General features: G+C 41.7%; 1 protein-coding gene across 15 annotated transcripts in view; it reads left to right on the forward strand.

The window, feature by feature from the left end:
- The window catches only part of NEK5 (NIMA related kinase 5), a 98,760-nt gene that overhangs the window by 13,558 nt on the left and 59,707 nt on the right, over positions 1-25,495 (forward strand). For all 15 annotated transcript variants that reach the window (XM_058276764.1, XM_071208323.1, XM_058276761.1 and 12 more), the window contains 8 exons: positions 2,690-2,773; positions 2,862-2,932; positions 3,943-4,029; positions 7,542-7,596; positions 17,864-18,064; positions 18,150-18,231; positions 19,604-19,737; positions 25,194-25,375. In XM_058276764.1, coding sequence (XP_058132747.1) covers positions 2,690-2,773; positions 2,862-2,932; positions 3,943-4,029; positions 7,542-7,596; positions 17,864-18,064; positions 18,150-18,231; positions 19,604-19,737; positions 25,194-25,375 — 896 coding nt within the window. The remainder of the gene's footprint in view (positions 1-2,689; positions 2,774-2,861; positions 2,933-3,942; positions 4,030-7,541; positions 7,597-17,863; positions 18,065-18,149; positions 18,232-19,603; positions 19,738-25,193; positions 25,376-25,495) is intronic.

The raw sequence follows: 25,495 nt of genomic DNA on the forward strand, positions 1-25,495 counted from the left end.
CTTACTGTCTGCTCTCTGTGTCCATATGCTGTGCATTCTTCTGTGTCTGCTTGTCTCCCTTTGTTGCGTCATCTTGCTGTGCCAGCTCTCTGTGGGGTCAGCTCTCCATAGCGTGCAGGTGAGCCTGCCTTCACAAGGGAGCCCTGGGACGCAAAGCCAGGGCCTCCCATATGGTAGACGGGAGCCCAGCTGATCGAGCCACAGCCGCTTCCCCGATTGATTGATTTTTGAGGGACTAGGGACTGGGGATTGAAGCTGGCACTCAGCCACTGAGCCGCATCGGCTTCCAAAGCATGATTTTTTGGTAGAGAAATTCAGACCACAAAATAGTGGACCAATAATGTTAGTTAATTTAGTGTGGCACGTGTTTGCAATTGAACTTAAGTCTAATCTCTTTTTGTGAATAAGGTTTCCTTGAGAAAAGATAGCTCTTTTTCTTGGACAGTCTCATGTAGGACGTTTCTGAGATAAGTCTTCATGGTTAAAATAAAATCAGGATGTGGATGTTCCTTAGCTATTTTAATTGGAACATCATTTTAATAGTGTTATTGTTTTTCCTTTTGCCATTTGGTACTTTGTTTTTAAATAGCTATACCAGTTTGCTAGGGAGCTTGGAGACTCTAGCAATGACTATTTAGTTTCATGTCTTCTTATTAAGAAGGAGAGAGGGAAGCAGACTTGGCCCAATGGATAGGGCATCCATCTACCACATGGGCGTCCGCGGTTCAAACCCCAAGTCTCCTTGACCCGTGTGGAGCTGGCCCATGCTCAGTGCTGATGTGTACAAGGAGTGCCCTGCCATGCAGGGTGTCCCCGTGTAGGGGAGCCCCACGTGCAAGGAGTGCGCCCCGTTTAAGGAGAGTTGCCCAGCGCGAAAGAAAGTGCAGCCTGCCAAGGAATGGTGCTGCACACACGGAGAGCTGATGCAACAAGGTGACACAAATACAAAAACACAGATTCTCAGTGCCGCTGATAAGGATAGAAGCAGTCACAGAAGAACACACAGCGAATGGACACAGAGAGCAGACAACTGGGGGGGAAAGGGGAGAGAAATAAATAAAAAATAAATCTTAAAAAAAAAAGGGGGAGGAAAAGGTGAAGAATAATGGATTCAATTCCCATTTTCTCTCTGCACAACACAATTTTCTTCTGTCCTCTGTGCCTCCTTTCGGATCCTCTTGGGAGTTGTGCTCTTGGCGGAGAAAGGTTGACATTTGGATCTGAATCGACCTGTGTGATTGCTGGGTCTGGTGGCGCATTCAGCAGCCATGGAATGGCCCACCGCCTTTCTTTAGGCCATTTGTTTCTTTGTTCTATTTTAGCATTTAGAGCATCATGCCCATGTAATATCTTCCACAGTTAAAATTAAATATTTTGAATGTATGAATGACTAAAGAATCAATCTCTGTAACCTTCATAAATATAATCAAGCATTTGTCTTATGCTCATTTACATTATATATTGAATTACATATTTATAGAAATCCTTTCTTCCTATCAATGCATTATTTTGCCACATTTATAAAAATGCTCTTCACCATTTATTTCCTTTTGTTGGGAAAGAATTAAAATTACAACTGAATTGTAATATCTGGAGTACAGCTTTTTTTTCCCTATTATTTTCCTCTTTCTCTGTGCTTTGATAGACAAAGAACCAGTTAAATTTTAGAATAGTTTAAAGAACTCTATAGGTTTAGAATATATTTTAATAAAAAAGAGTCTTGGTCAGTCAAGAAGATAAAATAATAAATTAAGCTTTAGCTTTAAACATAAAACTATTTGTAATAAATTGTATATGTACATTGACGTTTCATTAAGTTTTTTTTTAAAGAGTTATTTTTTAAATTATTTCTCCCCCTCGCCCCCCAGTTGTTTGCTCTCTGTGTCCATTCGCTGTGTGTTCTTCTGTGTCCTCTTGTATTCTTGTCAGTGGCACTGGGAATCTGTATCTCATTTTGTTGCTTCATCTTGCTGCGTCAGCTCTCTGTGTGAGTGGTGCCACTCCTGGGCAGGCTGCACTTTCTTTCACGCTGGGCGGCTCTCCTTAAACGGGGCATACGCCTTGCACGTGGGGCTCCCCTACGCAGGGGACACACCTGCGTGGCAGGGCACCCCTTGTGCACATCAGCACTGCACGTGGGCCAGCTCCACACGGGTCAAGGAGGCCCGGGGTTTGAACCACGGACCTCCCATGTGGTAGGCGGACGCCCTAACCACTGGGCCAAGTCCGCTTCCCGTCATTAAAAGTTTTAACAACTTCGCAGATTCTTCACCTGTTCTTCCTCCTCTGCTGTTGGCATGTTCCCCCCACTAAAAGGGAAAAACTGATGGCATCAGGCTTATCAGGAAACAGAGTAGCTTGCCTCCAATTCCTGATGCAGTCAGCAACCTGTGTTAAGTAAGAAAAAAGAAAATCACAACTGCCTCTTTCTTTCCCTTGCTTCTCTTTATCTTTCTTTGTATATGGAGCTCCTATTGATGTATGATGCTGGCTTACCTAGCCACACCTCAGTTTTGCTCGCTGTAGAACGTGCATCATGTGGTCAGGTGGTGTCTCCATTAGCTTCGTCCATGCAAACATGCACATGTGGCTTCTCTTTCTGTTTGCATTTTATCAAGACGACATTTCACTGCAAGTGCGAGTATCTGATGACTGAATAGTTGTGTTTTGTTTTGTTTTCCCTCCATAGATTCTGGCTTGGTTTGTTCAGATTTCTCTGGGCCTAAAACATATTCATGACAGGAAGATCTTACACAGGGACATAAAATCACAGGTAACAGCTCAGAGAGAAGCCCAAGAAAGACCCAACCTTTTATTTTCTTGAAATATCTCAAACAACATAGCATTTTCTCCGTTTGTAGAACATTTTTCTTAGCAAGAATGGAATGGTTGCAAAGCTTGGGGACTTTGGCATAGCAAGGGTCCTGAATAAGTAAGTACTTTTAAAAACTATTTTCTTCCCATTTAAAAAAACCAAGAGATGTTATTTTTAGGTATTGTCAAGTAAGAAGTTATTAAAAGTTGGTTGTCCAAATGATTTTGTTACTTATTTATATAAATGCATTCAGATGTTAATTTTCCTGAATTCAAATTCCCAAGATAAATTGTAGTATAATAGAATGGTGGTAGCACTATTGTGTAGTTTGATATAAACAAATATGAGGTTGACTGTGTATGCGTAAAGCTAGTGAGCTTGCAGGAAAACAGCACGTTTCAGACATTTAAAGTGATGCAACTGCTTTGGAAAATAAGTTCTAACCTTGCAATTTGTTCTAAGGGAATAATTTAACATTTGGAATAATTTAAATGCCTAATAATTGGGAAATGGTTAAATATAAGTCTTAGCACAGCCATGTGCCATATTATGTAGTTCCTAACATTTATGATTTTGAAGACTTCTTGATAACCTGAGAAAATACTTTCTCTTATATAAGTAAAAAAAAAATCTGAATTCTAAATTTTAAGTACACTCTGATTGCTGCTATGTGAAAAATATGAATGGAAAAAAGATAGGAAGAAAATGTATCCGAATTTTTAATGCTAGTTGGTAATGCTAGGTGGTAAGAGTCTGGGTTGTTCTTTCATTTTCATTATTCACTTGAATATTTTCCAAATTTTAAATTGTGAGATGTTGATTATTAGAAAGGGGGACTCTTTACCTCTCAGAGGTTTTTGGAGCATGGCAGTTGTACCTCTGTGGTACATATATTAAAATATATATATATGTTTAATATGTGTTTTCTTGAAGGGTGAATTGTAAGTCTAAAAAATCAGCAAATTGTATTATTCTATTCTCTATGTACAGTATATTTTTGCTTTATTTTATCTATGATGTATCAAATTGTGTGTTATCAATTTTTATCCATTGCATTTCCATACTTGAAGCCTTTTCTTACTCCAAAAATAAACCATGTTATTTTATTATTTAATATATTTTACCAGTTCCATGGAACTTGCTCGGACTTGTGTTGGAACACCTTACTATCTGTCCCCAGAAATCTGTCAGAATAAACCCTACAATAATAAAACGTGAGTTGCTCCCTATTGGTCTGAAAGTGTTGGTAAAATGTGGTGGATGATACTGAATTAAGAGTCCCAAAACTGAAGTTCCAGTTCCTTTTCTCCTTCGTGTTGTACTGTGGGGTTTCCTTTCTTTCGTGGGATTGCTGTGACCCCTTCAGTGTTCCCTGGCACCTCTGAGCTTCCTTGGAGGAAGACCGTTTCCCTTCATTTCAGACGCGCGTGGGATCAACAGCGCTGGGAGCTGGCTGCCCTGGCGCACCTGTGTGTCGCTCCCGCACCTGCCGGGCGCTCTCGGCTGTTGCAGGGGCCTTGGCTGGGCAGGGCGGGGCCGCCGGGCCTGGGCTGTGCTGTGCTGCTGGGTGGAGCTGGGAATGCTGCTCTCTTGGCTCAGCGGAGTTGGGAATGCTGCTGTCTTGGCTCATGCTGGGTGGAGCTGGGAATGCCGCTCTCTTGGCTCAGCGGAGTTGGGAATGCTGCTGTCTTGGCTCAGCGCCTGACGCCTGAGCGGCCTCCCTGGGCCTCGTGCCCCCCTCGGCCGAGGTCACCTTCAAGGTGCCTTCCGGCTAGTTTTCTTTCCGTGGGATATCAGAGTCTAGTTCTCAGGGGTGAAATGAATCTACGCACCGATAACGAGGACGGGAGGTGGTGTTTATCCCCAGGTGAGGGGAAGGAAAACTATTTTTCGAGGCTAGCTGCCATTTGAGCCGGGTGGCCTGACAGGACACGGAGCTCCTTTTGGGAGTCAGTTGTCCGTTTGTTCAGGAAAATAGCCAAGGAGCGTTTCATCGTTGACTTTGAAAGAGATAAAGGGAAGGCGAACCTAGAAGTAGAGATGGGGAGAAAAGAAGAGTAAAGCTGTCTCTGCCCAACAGAAGGGTAGGCATTTTGTGGGGAGACACCCCCCGGTACTGAGAAAGGGTGCAGCAGTGCAGGTGGTGAGATGAGGGCGGTGGGGGGCAGAGTGCACACTGCCGGCCCAGGGCCTCAGGACTGATGCATTCGTTAGTTTCCTGGCGCTGCTTTTAAATTTTTATGTTATTTTTAAATTTTATTTTGAAAGAAGCTTTAGATCACATAAATGTTACATAAAAAGTATAGGGGGATTCCCATATACCCCACCCCACCCCATCCCCCACTTTCCTCCATGAACATCTTTCATTAGTGCGGTACATTTGCTACAATTGATGAGCACGCATTGAAGATTTGCTATGAAGCATAGTCTGTAGTTTGCATTATGGTTTACACTTTGCACCACACAATTTTACAGGTTTTGACAGAATGTGTAATGGCCTGGGTCCGTCATTGAAAGCCGTGCAGGACAATGCCAGTGCCCCAAAATGCCCCACATCCCACCTCTTCTCTCTCCCTCCCCTCAGATCCTTTCCCTCCTCTTACCCCTGCCTTTGTATCAGCCTTCCAAGTTCTCCCGTTGCTAGAATAGTAGTAAGGCTACTTTAGTCCCAAGCTGTTTTCCCCCCTTATGTTTGTTCATTCCCCAGTCTTGAGGATTTTGGGATGGCGATGCCTGGCACTGCTTTTTAAGAATTTGAGTCAATATGGTGTTGAAATATGGGAAGATTTGAAAAACCTACAGATCTGGCACCTCTGAAAACTGACAGGTCTTTTTTTTTTTAGTTTTAATTTTTAATTTTTTGTCTTTGTTTTTTAATGTTACATTAAAAAAATATGAGGTTCCCATATACCCCCCACCCCCCTCACCCCACTCCTCCCCCCATAATGATAATCTCCTCAGTCATCATGAGACATTCACTGCATTTGGTGAATACAGCTCTGACCACTGCTGCACCTCATGGTCAATGGTCCACACCATAGCTCACACTCTCCCACAGTCCACCCAGTGGGCCATGGGAGGACATACAATGTCCGGTAACTGTCCCCGCAGCACCACCCAGGACAACTCCAAGTCCTGAAAACGCCCCCACATCACATCTCTTCCTCCCACTCCCTACCCCCAGCAGCCACCATGGCCACTTTCTCCACACCAATGCCACATTTTCTTCAGTTACTAATCACTATAGTTCATGAATAAAATATCAGTAAGTCCACTCTAATCCATACTCTATTCCTCCATCCTGTGGACCTTAGAATGGTTGTGTCCAATCCACATCCACATGGATGCTGGATGCAATTCTGCTTTCAGTTGTAGGCACTCTAGGCTCCCTGGTGTGGTGGTTGACCTTCTTCACCTCCATGTTAGCTGAGTGGGGTAAGTCCAATAAACCAGAGTGTAGGAGCTGAAGTCTGCTGAGGCTCAGGGCCTGGTTATCACATGTTCAGTCCAGAGATTGAGGTCCCCTGGGTACACACTAAACCCCAGCACCAACTACAGTTCCGGTAAAAGTAACAGGAGGGACTTGTGGACAAAGATCACATCTGAGTCCAGCTCTATCACACAGAAACACAAACTCCAAAGTAGGGCCAACTGATATGGCACTGAACTCCATCTAACTGGCAGGTCTTGACAACAGTCAGCCGGCTGGTTGGGTAGTTGCCCTCCCCTTTAGACCAGGTTCCCATAGGGCTTACCGCGCCCCCCCCCCCCCCAGGGAGGCTGGGACCCAGGCCCGGGCAGCGGCCACACTGGCCTGGTCCCTGGGGCACGTGGATCCAGCACCCCGGTGGTAGAGTGGCTCAGGGAGCAGAGGAGCCGTGTGGAGTCCAGGGGGCCAGTCCATGTGGTGGGCAGTGGCAGTGCATTCTAGGAACTGAGGCGGGCGAAGCTTGGTTGGAGTCCTCGCTACTTCTGTAATCACGCTGCACCGTTTCCCAGCCTTTGGTGTCTCTCTCTATCTCTTTCTCTCTCACACACACATACACTCAAAAGTGTTGATAACTAGTGAAGTCTCTGAGCTCGCTTCCCTGAATCCTTCTCATTTTGGCCATTGGACCACATCTCTGACTTCTCGTGTTATTTTCTTGGATGTTTCAGATCTCATTATGCTTTTTGTTCTATAAAATAACTCCTTATTAAACGAATTACATACAAATACTTCCTGAATACTATGTCTGTAAAGAACAAGTCTTGAGTCATATATTGTTAAGTCCATTTTTCAAATGGTTATTGAGTACCAAATACTACATTCATCCCTTAATGTGACTTTGATTCCAACAAGAGCCTCGGGTAGAATTCACCTTTCTAAATCAACCAGATTTTACATTTTAATTGAAACAGATTCATGTTTGAGTCCTGCTTCCTTTCAAACTGCTCAGAATTCCATCCATATACTTTTATGTGGACACCTTAAGTCAAAGTAAATAGTTTTCTTCTAGGATTCCGACAAAGAATTGTTACTTTACCCCTTATTTTAGTAAGAATAAACATTGATAATGTATCTGAAAACATTTGTAAAAACTGGTCAATGTATATAAAATTGTAAAACTACCCCCAAAGTAAGGCAATGTGAGGGTACAAACTTGTGTTGAGAATTATGGATATTTTCTTGGCATTTTTTTTTTCACTTTGTTTTTCTTGGCATTTAAATACTTATCTTCCTCAGGGATATCTGGTCTCTTGGCTGTGTCTTATATGAGCTGTGTACACTCAAGCATCCTGTAAGTATGTTAATTTTCAGGTTAATCTTGAATTATTGAACCATAAAAATGAAATTAATTGCTGGGAGAAAAAGATTAAGGTTTGATTTTATTAGATTGTTAAAAAATTATATGGACAAGGTATCACAAAGAATGATAGATCTAGATATAGTGACCTGGAAACATGCAAACTATGTTATAAAGTAAATAAATCCAAGTTGAATGGTATGTGTAGCATATTTCCATTAAAAATAAAGTGTGTGAATATATATACACACAAATTCATATACACACAGACACGTGCACATACCACGTGTGTGTATGTGTGTTATGTGTCGAAGGTAGTTAGGAAATATAACAAATGTTTTTACCCTTAGGGAATGGAGGAGAGGGCCATACACTTTACTTTGCATTCTCTTGTAATATTGGGCTTTTTGCAAAAAGAATTATAAAAAGTAAACTAAAGTATACATTTAGTTTAATAAAATGTGTTGGAATTTGTATGGTTTAGAAGAGAAAGAACGAAACTGAGCAAAATTAACCCAAACAGGACTCAAACAATAAATACATAGGAACACTAACTTATGTGCTTTATGAGCATTAGGACATTAATATTTGCAACAACCCGAGGGGCTCAGTGAGCTTAACTTGCCAGAGTCATACGACTAATAAGGGGTGGAGCTGAGACTGGAGCCCATTCAGTTTTGCTTATTAATCTGTACATTATTCTTATAAGTCTCATGTCTTAATTGTGTGTGGTTATTTTCCTATTTCTTGTAACCTCTGTTGAAAGCACATTATTCTCTTCAGACCCCCACCATGCAGGGGGCGGGTGTTGAAGTCTATTCTTCAGACCCCCTCTGTTGGAAGAGCTTCTCAATGAACTTTCTGCCTGCAAAAAAAAAAAAAAAAAAAAAGGAAGCACATTATCCTGACCCCCTCTTAAGTGTCATGAGTGGAGTGTGCCAGGGGTTAGGGGAAATAAGAGGTTAGGCAGTGGGACAAAGAGAAGAAAGGAGCTGTGTTGGTTTGCTAGGGGAGCAGGAGCTAGGCTCCGGTGGAGGACTTTGGAATGTAAGTGTGAATCCCTAGGGCTTGCTCTAGCACCTCAGCCCTGTGAGACTGAGGATTTCCAGGTCCCTGCGGGCAGCCCTGGCCTCCTCACTTCCCCCGCCCTGCACCCCCACCCTCCTCCGACTCACTTTCCCAGCCACCAAAAGTGTTGCAAATGTCTGAGCTAGAGATCCCTCAGGGAGGCTCTCTGAGAACTGGAGCAGCCTCCCTGGAGTATCCGGATGCCAGAGAAATGTCACCGTTCCTAGATGCGTCATCCCCCAAGAGTGGAGGTGCAGCATGCTCCGCTACTGTGAGGAGAGCTGCGTTCTGCCTGCGCTTGGCTGTTCTACTACTGCAAATGGAAAACTATTTTATGGAGAGTAATATAATTACTATTTATTAATAATCTACTATGTTAAAGGCATATAGGATACTTCTTTTTTAATCTTTTTAAAATTGAGATATAATTCACATATCAAAATAGTCAGTGTCTTAAAATGTTTTAAGACACAGAGCAGAGAGTACAAACAATGAAGGGAAGGGGGAGAAATAAATAAATAAAGTAAATCTTAAAAAAGAATAAAATATATTCACAAAGGTATGTAGTCATCACCACTTTCTAGTGCCCAGAACATTTTCACAAGAAAATCTTCAAGTTCGTTTATTTTTTTTAAGATTTATTTTTTATTTATTTCTCTCCCCTTTCCCCCCCACTCCCCGTTGTCTGCTCTCTGTGTCCATTCGCTGTGTGTTCTTCTGTGACTGCTTCTATCCTTATCAGTGGCACCAGGAATCTGGGTTTCTTTTGGTTGCGTCATCTTGTGTCAGCTCTCCATGTGTGTGGCACTATTCCTGGGCAGGCTGCACTTTCTTTTGCGCTGGGTGGCTCTCCTTACAGGGCGCATTCCTTTCACGTGGGGCTCCCCTACATGGGGGACACCCCTGCGTGGCAGGGCACTCCTTGCACGCATCAGCACTGTGCATGGGCCAGCTCCACACGGGTCAAGGAGGCCTGGGGTTTGAACCGTGGACCTCCCAAGTGGTAGGTGGATGCCCTATCCACTGGGTCAAGTCCGCTTCCTCATTTATTTTTTTAAATAAAATTTGATTGAAGTTTATCATTCATGTATGAACATACATAAACAATAAGTGTATAGGGAAAGTTGTGAACTTACAAAACAAACATACATAACATCATATAGGACTCTCATATGTCAATCCACCACCAATACCTTGCTTTGTTTAGAAACATTCATTACAAACTGTGAAAGAACATCATGAAGATATTACTACCAACTAGAGCCCATATTTACATTTGGTGTATTTTTCCCGCAACCCACCCGATTATTAACACCCTTTATTATTGCATGTTTGTTATAGTTCATCAGAGAACATTCTCATATTTGTTCTATTAACTGCAGTCCATCTTCTACCACAGGAATCCCTGTGTTACACAGCTCCATGCTTTGTACAGTCCATTCAAAGTGTAACTCAGTGGTTCTCATTTTCGTCTCAGAGTTGTAATGTCATAACCTCAGTCAATAGAATGTTTTCATTACTCCAAAAGGAAAAATCCCATACCCCTTTATAACTCCCTATTATTGTCCCTTAGAATTGATATATTTACTTTGTCATTGCTGCAAAAATATTACATAACCAGTAACTGTAGTCCATAAATTATGTTAGCTGTAATTTTCTCATGTATCAATATATTCTTAACACTTTATGAAAGAACATTCTTATATTTATACTATTAACCCCAGTCTTTATCCAACACCAAAATCACTGTTACACATTCCCTAGATTATTCTCTAGCTTCCTTTCATTTGACTTTTACATCCACAGCCTACCCCTTTTAGCCACAGTCACATTTATAAATCAGTAGTTATACTCAGTATGATGTATTACCATCAAGTCTATTCATTTCTATACTTTTACAATAAGTCTTCTTAGAAATTCGAGATACAGTAAGCAGCAGCTCCCGTTCTCACCCCACATTCTTTCTCCTAGTAATCTATACTCTAGAGTTTACCTCCATGAGTTTAGTCATGGTATTTAGTTCATATTAGTGAGACCATACAATATTTGTTCTTTTGTGTCTGGCTTATTTCACTCCAACATAATGTCCTCAGGCTTCATCCATGTTGTCATATGTATCCCAATTTCATTTATTCTTACAGCTGAATAGGATTCCTTAGTATGTATATACCACATTTTTTAATACATTTTTTTCTTTCCCTCCCCCTCTCCCTCCAGCACTCTGCTGTTTTTGCTGTCTGTGTCTGTTTGCTCTGTGATCTTCTGTATCTGTTTCTCTTTTTGTCTTCTCTTCATCTTTCTCCTCTAGGATTCACCAGGATTCGATCCTGGGGACCTCTGATGTGGAGAGAGGTTCCCTGTCACTTGCACCACCTTAGTTCCTGGTTTGGCTGCGCTTCACTTTGACTCTCCCCTTGTCTCTCTTTTGTTGGGTGCGTGACTCACTTGCACGGGCATTGGCTAACCACATGGGTACTCAGCTCGCCACATCGACACTCGGCTCACCACGGGCCCTCGGCTCATTGCAAGGGCACTGGGCTCATTGCATGGGCACTGGGCTCATTGCATGGCACTTGGCTCTTCGTGTGGGCACTGGCTCACCATGTGGGCACTCATGTGGGCACTGGCTCACCATGCAGGCTCTCGTATGGGCACTGCTCATCACGTGGGCACTTGGCTCACCGCGTGGACACCCACGTGGGTGCGCAGCTCACCACGGGCACTTGGCTCATTGCAAGGACACTGGGCTCATTGTGTGGGCACTGGCTCACCATGCAGGCTCTCGTATGGGCACTGCTCATCACGTGGGCACTTGACTCACCGTGTGGACACCCACGTGGGTACGCAGCTCACCACGGGCACTTGGCTCATTGCAGGGACACTGGGCTCATTGTGTGGGCACTGGCTCACCATGCAGGCTCTCGTATGGGCACTGCTCATCACGTGGGCACTTGGCTCACCGCGTGGACACCCACGTGGGTGCGCAGCTCACCACGGGCACTTGGCTCATTGCAAGGACACTGGGCTCATTGTGTGGGCACTGGCTCACCATGCAGGCTCTCGTATGGGCACTGCTCATCACGTGGGCACTTGGCTCACCGCGTGGACACCCACGTGGGTACGCAGCTCACCACGGGCACTTGGCTCATTGCAAGGACACTGGGCTCATTGTGTGGGCACTGGCTCACCATGCAGGCTCTCGTATGGGCACTGCTCATCACGTGGGCACTTGGCTCACCGTGTGGACACCCACGTGGGTACGCAGCTCACCACGGGCACTTGGCTCATTGCAGGGACACTGGGCTCGTTGTGTGGGCACTGGCTCACCATGCAGGCTCTCGTATGGGCACTGCTCATCACGTGGGCACTTGGCTCACTGTGTGGACACCCACGTGGGTACGCAGCTCACCACGGGCACTTGGCTCATTGCAGGGACACTGGGCTCATTGTGTGGGCACTGGCTCACCATGCAGGCTCTCGTATGGGCACTGCTCATCACGTGGGCACTTGGCTCACTGTGTGGACACCCACGTGGGTACGCAGCTCACCACGGGCACTTGGCTCATTGCAGGGACACTGGGCTCATTGTGTGGGCACTGGCTCACCATGCAGGCTCTCGTATGGGCACTGCTCATCACGTGGGCACTTGGCTCACTGTGTGGACACCCACGTGGGCTCTTGACTCATTGTAGTTTTATGGGTCTTTTGTTTGTTTGTTTTTTACTTATGGCCATTCTATAAGGTGTGAAATGACATCTCATTGTAGTTTTGATCTGAATATCTCTAATAGCTAGTGATGTTGAACAATTTTTCACGTGCTTTTTGGCCATTTGTATTTTCTCTTTGGAGAAATGTCTGTTCAAGTCTTTTTCCCATTTTTAAATTGGGTTGCTTGTCTTTTTATGGTTGAGTTGTGTGATCTCTTTATATAACATGGATATCAAACCCTTATCAGATATGTAGTTTCCAAATATTTTCTCCTATTGACTAGGCTGCCTTTTTACTTTCTTGACAAAGTCTTTTGAAGAACAAAAGTGTTTAATTTTGAGGAGATCCCATTTGTCTATTTTTTTTTCTTTTATTGATCATGCATTGGATTTAAGTTTTAAGAAACTACCATCTACCATAAGATCTTGAAGGTGTTTCCCTACATTTTCTTCTAGGAGTTTTACAGTTGTAGCTTTTGTATTTTAGTCCTTGATCCATTTTGAGTTAATTTTTGTGTGAGGTGTGAGATAGAGTTCTTCTTTCTTTTGGCTATGGATATCCAGTTCTCCCAGCACATTTGTTGAAAAGACTGTTCTGGCCCAGCTGAAAGAGATTGACAGCTTTTCAAAAATCACTTGATTGTAGATGTGAAGGTCTAATTCTGAGTTCTCAGTTTGGTTCCACGGTCAATTTGTCTATCTTTATGCCAGCACCATGCTGTTTTTACCACTGTAGCTAAGGATATGCTTTAAAAAAATATCTATCCATCCGTCTATCTAGCTATATACTTAAAGTACTTAGATTACATAAATGTTACATAAAAAATAGAGGGATTCCCATATGCCCTGCTCTCTCCCCCACCCACATTTTCCCATATTAACAACATTCTTTATTAGTGTGGTACATTTGTTATAATTGATGAACACATTTTGGAGCATTGCCACTAAGTGTGGATTATAGTTTACATTGTAGTTTACACTCTCTCCTGCATGTTTTTGTAGGTTATTACAAGATACATGATGGCCTGTATCTGTCATTGCAGTGTCATTCAGGACAATACCCAAGTCTTGAAAATGGAGTGATATATTTTAAAGTCAGGAAGTGAGAATCCTCCAATTCTGGTTTTCTTTTTGGTTATTTGGGCCCATTACACCTCCACATAAGTTTGATAGTTGGCTTTTCCATTTATGCAAAAATACTGTTGGGTTTTTTATTGGGATTCATTGAATCTGTCAATCAGTTTGGATAGAATTGACATCGTAACAATATTTAGCCTTCCAGTCTGTGGAATAATGTCCTTCCATTTGTTTAGGTTTTCTTTGGTTTCTTTTAGCAATGTTTTATAGTTTTCTGCATCTGGGTCCTTAATGTCCTTGGTTAAGTTTACTCCTAAATATTTGATTGTTTTAGTTGCTATTATAAATGGAAATTTTTTCTGATTTCCTCCTCAGATTTCTCATCAGTAGTATATAGAAACACTACTGATTTTTGCATATTAATCTTGTATCCTGCCACTTTGCTGAATTTATTAGTTCTGGTGCTTTGCTGTGGATTTTCTTTGGGTTTTCTAGAGATAGGCTCCTATCATCAGCGAATAGTGAATATTTTACTTCTTTCCTATTTGGGTGCCTTTATGTCTTTGTCTTTCCTAATTGCTCTAGGTAGAACTTCTACTCAATATTGAACAACAGTGGTGACAGTGGGCATCCTTGTCTTGTTCCTGATCTCAGTGGGAAAGCCTTCAGTTCTTTCACCGTTGAGTACAGTGCAGCTGTGGGTTTCTCATATATGTACTTTACCGTGTTGAGAAAGTTTCCTTCTCTTCTCTTCTTTGGAAGTTTACTGATTTTCTTTTTTCCACCTGCTCAAATCTGTTGATGAGCCCCTTTAATGAAGTTTTCATTTCAATTGCTATGCTCTTCACTTTCAGACTTTCTATTTCATTCTTTTTTATTATAATTTCTATTTCTTTAATGATACTCTTTATTCATGTTTAAGCATGTTTTTTAGACATGCTTTCCTTAGTCTTTTAACACATATAAAATAGTGTACTTATGTCTCAGTCTAGTATATGCAACATCTGGGCTTCCTTGGAGTTTCTACAGACTGTTTTTTCCCTACATATGTGTGAATGCCCCGGCCAGCGGGGCAGTAAACGGGGGCTTGTGGTTGCGTGGATGGGAATGGTGAGACAGGAGACGCGAGGAATGACAGCGAGACAGGGTGAGGATCAAGCTGCAAATTTTATTGAGGGGAACAAAGCATATATACTCTTGGGAAGGGGAGGGGTAATAGGCGGAGGTGGAAGTTAGGGATTGGTTATGGTTGCTACTGATGTGTAGGGTGGGTTTCAGTTTCCCCGCCTTGCACCTGCAGCACTGCCTTATCAGTCTGGGCAGTGGCGGGAAGACGGAGAACAAAGGCCTGAAAGGGAAGAAGAATAAGGAAGTGACAGGGCAGATTTGGATTCTGCCATGTTGTGGGACCTGGCATATTGTGAGGAGCTAATTATAGTTTGCTCAAATGAGAGGGTTGGCTCTTCTCTGGCAGCCGTGCTACTGACTCTCGCTGAGGTCGGCATACATTCTTTTTATCGCTCACAACACATATGGGCCATACTTTCTTGTTTCTTTGTATGTCTCATAATTTTTGCCAAAAGTTGAGCATTTAAAATAATATGATGTGGCAACGCTGGAAATCAGATCTCCACCCACCCCAGGGTTTGTTGTTATTGTCATTGTTATTTGCTTGATTGTTGACTTCCCTGAGCTAATTCTGAAAGTTAGTATTCTTTGTTGTGGATAGCCACAAAATCTCTGCTTAGTTACTAAGAGGTCTGTTGATGATTAGACAGAGATTTTCTAAAATGCCTGGAACCAAACAAATCTTCCAGCCTCTGCTGAGGGTCTCTCTTTGCAGGTTGGGACGCACCTTCCACTCCCAGGCAGGTAGTTTACAACCCCACCTTAGCCTCCCTTTCCTGCTTGCACAGAGCTTCAAGGTCAGCCAGAGGTGAGATCTAAATCTTTCTCAGTTCTTTCCTGAGCATGCATACAGCCCTGTACCTGCACATGGCTTTCTAGATTCTCAGGAATGTATCAGAGACAAATGGTATTTTTAATCTTCCCAACAAATCTGCATCGGAGGGTAGGGCACATCTTCAAATGGTTCTTAGTAAAAGTTATAAAAATTCACAGCATTTTTGAATCACCTATTGTTTTGGGTCATCCATTGTACAATTATTACTGGTAGAAACAGTCAAGTTTAGCCTGTCTTCATATTTTAATGTAGTTAGACTTTTTATTTATTAGGTGATCCATTTTAATATTTACATAGATTTTTTTAAAAAAAGATTTATTTATTTATTTAATTCCCCCCCTCCCCTGGTTGTCTGTTCTTGGTGTCTATTTGCTGAATCTTGTTTCTTTGTCCGCTTCTGTTCTTAATAAAAGCCCCAGATTGCGCCTGTGTTTACTGTAGAAGTCCATATAAAGCAAATGCCCTGTGAGATGCTTTTGAACATAAAAAATATAGCTATAACATGGTAATCTTTTTCAGAATGCAAGTATATATCAAATATGAATTGTGTATTCCCTTTACCCATCAATTCAAAATCTTTATCCAAAGGAGAGAGTTGGAAAAGATGAGTGCACAAAGGTGTTCAATGAAGTACAGATATGATCAGAATTGGAAACAGTGTAAACATCTGTCAACAGAGGAATATTTTAGCATGCTGTGATAGATACATATGATGGACTAAGAATCACGATAACTAGATCTGTCTTTATTGCCGTGAAAAGATGGCCACATGTTGTTCAGGAGGATTAGGCTACAGAACATCGACATTGTGGGTTATTTGTATAAAATGGTGTGGCTCTGAAAGGCTGTTCACCAACATATTATTAATAATAGCAGTTATACCTATATGATAGGATTAGAGGTGACTTTTTCTTTCTCCTTTGTACTTTCCTGTTTTAACTTTTTATAATAAGTGTGTATAATTTTAAAAGCAGTAAAAAATAACTTTTAATGATACTCCTTTTTTCTTCCCTTCCTTTTTTTACTTAAATAAAAGCAATCAAAGTATTATAAGCAGTGCTGGGGGTCAGTGGGTGCCTACCGGCCTCTGCTCTGACTGCCCAGCGTTCCCGTTGCACCTGTTGCTGAGCGCGCTGAGTCTCAGCCTTCCTCGAGGATGGCAGAACGTGGCTGGCGAGCACAGAGGCCCAGGGCCACATTTGGGTTCAGCCATTTACCACCTGTGTGACATTGGGCAAGTCATGTGTTCTCGCCATGTCTCGGGTTTCCCATGTATGAAAGAGGGATTAATAACAGGATATAGTATGTTTCTTGTAGGTTCCTGGTAGATTAAATGAGATAAGGGATATCAGGTCTTTAGTGTGGAATCCGGTATATGAGCACTCCATAATTATATTACAGTAATTAGCTTTTTTGTCAGTTGCACCCACAGCTGCTCCCAGGTTTAACGATTCGCTTGGAAGACAATGTACCGTCATTTTCAGGGCTGTGATTTATTACAAAGCCAAATCAGCAGAGGGAAATGGTTCATGGGCTGAAGGCTATAAAAAACCAGGCACAAGCTCGCATTGGCCTCTCCCAGGGGAGTCGTGCTTAATTCCTCCCGCTCCCGGTTACCACAGCCCGGGTGAAATTATGTCTACGAGGGAAGCTCACTGGGATTTTGCTGCGGGTGGTCATATGCTCACCCTCCCCAGTGTGTACCAGGGTTCCAGACGCCCAGAAGGAATGCAGGTGCTCAGCATCAACCCACCTGTTTGCACACAGAGAGCGTGCGGCTCCCCTCACTTAGGAAATGACGCAGACCCTTCTGAAATCCAATTCCCAGATTCTAGCCAAGGGCCAACTTTTTGCAAGCAGGCCTTTCTAAGAATAGCAGTCTAATCCTGCTATGTTAACTTTTTCTTCATAGCTATCATTGTCACCTTCATTATCAATATTATTATAATTATTGACAAAGGTCACATTACTATTGTCTGCCCAAAACTGTACCTTTACTGCCACATGTTATTATTATGTGTATATAAGTGAGGATTTCATATGAGGAAGATTATCTGGTTTATGGAGAATTTTTGCAAAAACGAGGAGGCTTATGTTAATGGGGAAAAAAAATGAGAAAGAAAATTCATATACATTATGACCTCAGTTCTGTGAAATAAAAACTATTTTAATAAAGACTGGAAGGAAGTATACCTGTGGGTTGTGAGAGTATACATACTGCTCCTGTTTATGACTTTCTCTATCTTCCGATTTTTTATAGTGAGTAAATATTTTGATAAAAATTAAAACTAGAAAAAATTTCTAAGGGAGTCACTGCCTGCAATCTCTACTCATGAAATATGGGTTGACAAAAATGATTTAGGGTGGATCATAGATGCTTCTAACCGATGCTTAAAATCATTGTTTTGCTTCTCTGATTCAGTGTTATTCATCCTTGTTCTTTCAGTTTGAGGGTAACAGCTTACACCAGCTGGTTCTGAAGATTTGTCAAGCACATTTTGCCCCAATCTCTCCAAGATTTTCCTGTGACCTACAGTCCTTGATATATCAGCTCTTTAAAGTATCTCCCCGAGATCGACCATCTATTAATTCCATTTTGAAAAGACCCTTTTTAGAGAATCTTATTGTCAAATATTTGCCGCCTCAGGTAAGTTTTGAGGTGACTCTCTTTAGATTTTAACAGAGATTTTGATTAGTAGGTCCTTGATAGTGATATATGTGTTTGGTTTTAGGTCATACGGGTAGAATTTAATAACACGCTCGTACGTAGAGCAAGATCTTCAGCTTCACAACCTACCGGGCAGGTGGTCCTGGGTAAGAAGGTGGCCATGGTTTAACCATGCAGTAAGAAAGCATTTATTGCATGTTTCACACCATGTATCATGTAACATTAGTGGGGAAATCCTATTGCATATATTGAGCATGGAGGAGAGTCATTCGGTCACATGGTGACTGCGAGTGAGTCTGAGAAGCTGTGTCTCTAGCTCGGGCATGGCCTGGAGGACTCGTCTCCTCTCTTCTCATTTCAGGAAGACTTCACAAGGCCGTGGGCTTTCTAATAAGGAGGTACATGAAGAGGGAGAATCCAAACTGGATTTTGTGTGGGGAAGGGATAGAGAGTGGGAGAAGGTTTCCAGATAGACGGGATTATGAGTTGCAGTTTCTTTTTGTGAAATAGAGAGGATGGACTCACAATTAAGAGATCTCCTGTAAAGGACTTTAGAGTAACCACGTAGCTGAGCTCAGGGCTTGGACCTCATCAGACCCAGTCTGAGAACCCTGCTACCACAGGTCCCTCAAAGAAAGCAGGGGATACTCGGTGGTGGAGAAGACACTTTAAGCGCTGGAGCTGGGCATCAGCTGGTGAAGTGCTATAACCTAGGTGGGGTGGGGTGGTCAGTTTAAGAAGAAACTTTTCCTAAACCAGTGATAAATGATTAGGATAGCTGCTGGGAGGAAGAGAAATTTACTAATTCAATAGATGTTGTGAAAAAAGCAGCAGGATTTAGCAGTAACCAAATGTCTGGACTTAGAGGGTTGTGAGGAATAGAAAACCTTCTGCAAAAATCAGAGTATTATCCACTGTGATAGAGAACTGAAACTGAGGCAAGTTATTGAGGGAAAGTGAGAGACCCTCTTTGCATGTTTCATTTGATTTGGCATTGTTATATATCAGGTTCTAAAGATTGAGAATCTTTAGAAAGTAGATAAGGAGAGTATGAGAGACAGTGCATTTTCACATTCTGAATGTAGAAAGATAGGAGAAAAAGAACATTTTGATAGGGACAAAGACAAACCTAGTATGAAACCATTTATAAAAACCAGTGATGCAGTGTAAAAGGCGTGACTTCTTAGCCCATGCTTATTGACTGCATTTAATTACTTGTGCCATTGTTCTGTGAATACCTCTTCTGTAAATGTTAAGATTCATTCCTTAGATTTTGGGGGGTGGGAAGTAGCATGTGTATTACTAGAAATAAGTAAAGAAACCCTGGAAAAAGTGTTTTTCTCCATTTGAAGAATATGCATTGTAATTTCCCATTAGTATTTCTCTACCTGAGTAAATATCTCAGGCTGAAGTAAGTATACTGAGCTATGAAATGTAGCTTATGTTTTCACTCTTACAAGCATTATTAAAGGTGTGGACATTAAAAAAATTGAAGTTGTTTTATTTTTGTTAAATAAGATTCTAAAGTACAGGAAGTGAGATTCCAGGGAAAGTGTGCACCACGATCAAGGCTATCCGTGCCAGTTAAAAGGAAGGATAAATTACACAGACATGAAGGGAGACCACCAGCCGCAGGCCGGAAGCCGGAATCTGTAAGTCATACCCCACCCTCCCTTGGTTCTTTAGCAGATGGGGAATTCCTGCAGACCTACTAGCACATGCCCATGAAATATAAGCTTGCTAATCTGGAGTCCACTGGTTTTGCATTTATAATAAAATCATTCCATAATGTGCATTGACGTGTTCATTGTGCAACTGCTAGCTGTTATATTCTGAAAAACAATTCTGAATTTCCTTCCAAGTATTCCATATACTAGTTGTTTTTTTTTTTAAAGATTTATTTTATTTATCCCCCCTTACCACCTGTGCTCACTGTCTGCTCTCTGTGTCCATTCACTGCACATTTTTCTGTTTCTGCTTGTCCTCTCATCATTTCTTCAGGAGGCACTGGGAGGAGAGAGGCACTCAATCGCTTGACCCCCCTCAGCTCCCTGGTTTGCTGCGTCTCTCATTGTGTCTCCTCTGTCTCTTTTTTGTTGTGTCATCTTGTTGTGTCAGCCCACAGTGTGGGCCAGCTCTCCACGGTGCGGGCCAGCTCGCCTTCACCAGGAGGCCCCGGGAACCGAACCTGGGACCCCCCCCATGTGGTCGATGGGAGCTCAATTGCTTGGGCCACATCTACTTCCCCATACACTAGTTTTAATTTTCTTTTTATAAACTGAAATTCTTCTAGATTTTTAAAACAGATAAAGGTTTTCTACATAGAAAGAGTGAGTGGCATAGCTTCAAAAATAATCTGTGCTTTGTACTCTAAATTTTCACATGCTTTATGCAATGGAGAAGTGTTTATTATAGAACTATCTTTTCCTTCAGCAGAGTGCTGAAGCTTCTAATTTAGGCTAGTGAATTACTTCTAATATATAAATGATAAAATAGCTTTTTTTTTAAATTGAAGAATTGTATTTTTAAAGAAGGCTGTTGTTATAATTAGAGGACCATTTGGGGGTTCATTTACTAAGTGATTACACGATAAATAGATGTTTTAGAAAATGTGTTGGTGCAGAAATAGTTTTTTTGAAACTATTGGCTGAATGGTGGGTCTTCATTTATGTGGTTTAACTTTATGAAAGGTAAGAAAAGCTTGTTGTGATATATAATACACTGTAGCAGACTTTTAGGGGAGAAAAATATCTGAAAGATCTGTGAATGGGTTAAGTTAGGAAAACTGTCCAGCAGGTTGTAGCTTTTTCTAATCCTGTGCAAAAACTTCTGCTAATGCAATGCAATAAATAGGTGTCCACAGAATTAACTGCTGATGTTTTCATTATTGTTTGAGAGTTTAGAGAAAGTGCTAATGAAGCTGTTTATTTCCTTCTGATACTTTTCTCTATTTCTAACCACTTTCAACAAGTAATAAATGGTACCTTCTTTTGGGAAGTTATAAGATAAAATTACAACACTAAGAAAACTTTAAAGGATTTTAAACAATATATATGTTTAAAATAACAAGCCAGATTTTATTCATTTACTTTAATGTTTAATAGTGCTATATGAAAGTGCCATTTTTGTAAATTAAAGATGCTTGAATATCTACAGTTTCACATGGTTCAATCTAACATACATGTGAGCTACATATCATTAAAGAGAACAAAGAATATAGTGTGTCACTGCTTTATAGTGAGGAAATTTCGGTTTTAACCATTTGTTTGGTTATTCATATTCCCATACCAGTACCATAGGTCCTTCTAATTATTTTGGTCTTCTTTTTCTTTTTTAACTTTTCATTTTGAAGTACTTTCAAACTTAAAGGACACTTACAAAAATAATACAAACCTCATACCTAAATCTTGACCATACTCCTCTCCCCTCAGAAAACCAGATCTGCTGATACTGATATTTGCTGCATTTGCAGTATCATTCTTTCTCTTCATCTGTCTATTTGTCAGTCCATTTTCTGAACACTTGAACGTAGGTTGAGGAAGCCCATGCTCCTTGAACACTTAATACTGCCATGTACATTTCCTAAAACAAACATGTTCACTTATGTAGCCATCGTAAATGCTATTACCAAGTTCAAGAAATTTAACACTGATATAATGTTATTTTAATAGTTTCTATTCCAATCTTTCTTATGTCCCAATAATGTCTCTTTGAGCCTTTTCTCCTTCCTTATTAGTCCCATCTAGGATCATGTATTGCCTTTAATTGTCATTGTCTCTTTCTTCCTCCCTCTCCCTTCCTCCCCTCCCCTTCCAGGAGCATACATACAACTTGAACTTCTGTCTCAGCCACTCCCACGCGCACCATTCAGTGGGGCTGACCACATTCACAATGTTGCGTGCCCTCACCACCTTCCATTACTAAAACGTAACCATCTCCCCAAACAGAAACCATACACATTTTACATTAGCTTCCCATTCCCCCTGTCCCCTCCCTGACAACATATCTCTAATTACTGTCTTTATGATCTTGCATATTCTCAGATATTTTCTTTGTATTTATCGTGGCTTAACTTTAACATCCTGATTCTCTAACAGTCTTATTCACATACCAACTTAACTTTAATAGTGGATACAAATGTGCTCCTATACCCTTCTGTCCCCCCACCTCTATGTAGCTTTCATCACAGATTACATGTTAATACATAATAAGTTCCAAACTACTTTTTCTTATTATGATTTATATATTTCCCTGTTAGATCCTGTGGAAAGTAAAAAGTTGTTTACAAGCTAAAAATACAATAAAGCTGGCATTTATATTTATCCGTGTCATTACCCTTTAAGGAGATCTTTATGTCATGTGGCTTTGATCTATTGTCTTTGGTCCTTTCCTTTCAGCTGCTGAACTCTCTTTAGCGTCTTCTGCAGGGCCAGTCTAGTAGTAATGAACTCTTTCAGCTTTTGTTTATCTGGGAATGTCTTCATTTCTCCCTCATTTTGGAAAGACAGTTTTGTTGAATACAGAATTCTTGGTGGATGATTATTGCTTTCAATACTTTAAATATGTCATCCCATTGCCTCCTTGCTTCCTTGGTTTCTGATGAGAAATTGGCACTTAATCTTATTTAGGCATTCAACAATTAGATTATAATATGTCATGGTGTGAGTCTATTTTGGTTTATCTTGTTTGGAGTTCATTAAGCAACCTGCATATGTATACTCATGTCTTTCATTAAATTTGGGAACTTTTCATCCCTTATTTTGTTGATTACTCTTTCTGCCCTTTTCTCTCTTTCTTATCCTTCTGGGACTTCCACAGTGTATATGTTTGTATGCTTGATGGTCACCCACAGTTTCCTCAGGCTCTGTTCACGTTCTTCCTTCTATTACTCAGACTGGATATTTTCAGTAGTCTTTCCATCTCTCTACAGATATTCTCTTTGTGTTCATCTAGCATTTTCCTTTTTTTTAGGTACTGGGGCCAGGGATTGAATCCTGGACCTCATATGTGGGAAGCCGGTGCTCAACCACTGAGTCATATCGGCTTCCTCCTTTAATTTTTTGTCCATATTTTTGTTTATTTCTTTGACATGTTTAAGCTCATTTTTTATAAAGTCTTCATCTAATTTGCCCCAGGTCTGATCCTCCTCATTGATGGTTTCTAATGCTTTAATTTTTTCCTTTTCCTGGACCATCACTTCCTGTTCCTTTGTATGTTTTGTATTCATTTGTTGAAACCTGGACATTTAGATATTTTAATGTGTTATTGCTAGAACTTAGACTCTGTGGCATCTCTTTCTTAAACCTGCGTCCAGCTAATGTTATGACAGAGCTTTCCCTGAATGCAAGGAACTAAGAGGAAAAAATAAAACACTTTCCCCAGTCTTTGCAGATTGACCTGTGTGGGTGCTCTCCTTCATGGCTTAGCCATACGTGGAGTTAGAGAATAGCTCCAGGCCAAAGCATAGGGGCCTCCTGACTCTTTCTGCACATGTGACTAGTCTTGAGCCTGTGTATGTGGCCTTGGGAATTCCACTGTGAGATGGATACGATGTCCCCTCTTCCCTGGGAAGCAGTTCCTCATGGCCCTGGGCACTGCGTTGTGTGTCCTCTAGCCAGCAGTCCTTGTCCCATGCAGCACTTGACTTCTCTCATGCCGTGTTCTGTGGGAGAGCTCCGTGAGCCGCCGTCTGCATTCAGTGAGTCCCTCGGCCGCCGTCAGACACACGGGGCCAGGCATGCTTGCTCCCAGTGCGTGGGTGAGGGTGCTGCCTCCTGGACTGGGGTCAGGGGTCCACTCTGGGAGCGAGGGCTCCCCCCTCACCAAGCCAGTGGGGGGTCGGGAAGTGCCAGCCAGGCCTCCGCAGGGTCCTACCACTGTCAGGGAGCCTTTTTCTTGACTTGGCAGGTATCCTGTTATTGAAGTCCTTTACCTGTTTCCTGTAGTTTTGAGAAAGATTTCTGCCAGTTCAAAACTTCTGTGAGGGGAATGGAACCCTGCAGTATCTCACTCTGCTATCCTGATTATCTTTTTAATTATCTGTGAAGTAGTCACGATTCATGTTAAATTAACTCTGCACAACAATTTCTTGACTGGTTTTTATATCTTTTTTTTTTTTAAGATTTATTTTATTTATTTCTCCCCACCAACTCGTTGTTTGCTCTTGCTGTGTTTGTCTTATTTCCTTAGAGGGCACTGGGAACTGAACCTGGAACCTCTGATGTGGGAGGGAGGCGCTTAATTGCTTGCGCCACCTCCGCTCCCTGCTGGTTGTGTCTCCCATTATGTTTTCCTCCTGTCTCATTGCATCGTTTTCTTGCGTCAACTCACCACGCCTGCCGGTCACACCAGCTCACTGTCTTCTTTAGGAAGCACTGGGATACAAACCAGCAAACTCCCGTGTGGTAAGCGGGAGCCCAGTCGGTTAAGCCACATCTGCTTCCTGGTTTTTATATCTTAATTTGTTCTGGTTCTTGTCTTTTAGCTGAGTGGCCTCCACTCAACTCTACTGTGAAGCTTTTGTATCTGACTGTCCTCTCATTCTCTTCCGTCTGGAGACAGTGGTGAGGTGCATCTGTAACATCTGTCACAGATGAGTGACCTTCCTTGTGATTTCTCTGGAAGAATGACTCTCAGTGACTCAACATCTTCTTTTCTTCAAGTCATGGTGCCATTTTGCGTTTAGTCTATTTATGTAGAACTAAAAACGTTGCAAATCCCCTAATTTGTGACTTGAGCAATAGCATTTATTCTCTGATAGGTATAGTAAGATATAAATAACTTTATGAAAAGTAGAAAATGATCATTCTGAGTTTAATTTTGGGTCTTGAAGTAGCTAGGCATGCTCGCTATCCATGGAGTATACATGATTCATATCCATACCTTAGAAAAAGTATGAACTACTGTGCTTAATACTTAGGCCTCTAAGGTCTTTTTCAGTTCTAGGATTTGGGGACTTGATGATTATTTTACTCTTTAAACAAGTCTAGAGCAAAACAACAAAAGTATGCCTTCAATGCTTTGTCTTAGCTATGGATGCTATTAAGTTGTTGGTTATTATAGATTTGTGTTATATATTTTTTAAACCTTCCGATCTTTTATCCTTCAGATAAAAATGGTGGAAAGGCCCAAGCTCGCTGCAGTGTGTGGGCATTATGATTACTATTATGCTCGACTGGACTTGTTGAGGAAGAGCGCCCGAGAAGCACATTGTCACCGTGTTCCTCCTGAGGGCACCGGACTCGAGACTGACAGTCAGGAAGAGAGCCACAGCCCATCAGCACCCCAGTGGTAATGTCACAGTCCAATTTAAGCTTCGTTGTTGTTGTTTCTAAAGAGTTACTTTATTTATTCCTACCCTCTGCCCTATTGTTTGCACTCACTGTCTGTTCTCTTTGTCCATTTGTTGTG

The sequence above is a fragment of the Dasypus novemcinctus genome, chromosome 15, assembly GCF_030445035.2.
Source record: "Dasypus novemcinctus isolate mDasNov1 chromosome 15, mDasNov1.1.hap2, whole genome shotgun sequence".
NCBI classification, from domain to species: Eukaryota; Metazoa; Chordata; class Mammalia; order Cingulata; family Dasypodidae; genus Dasypus; species Dasypus novemcinctus.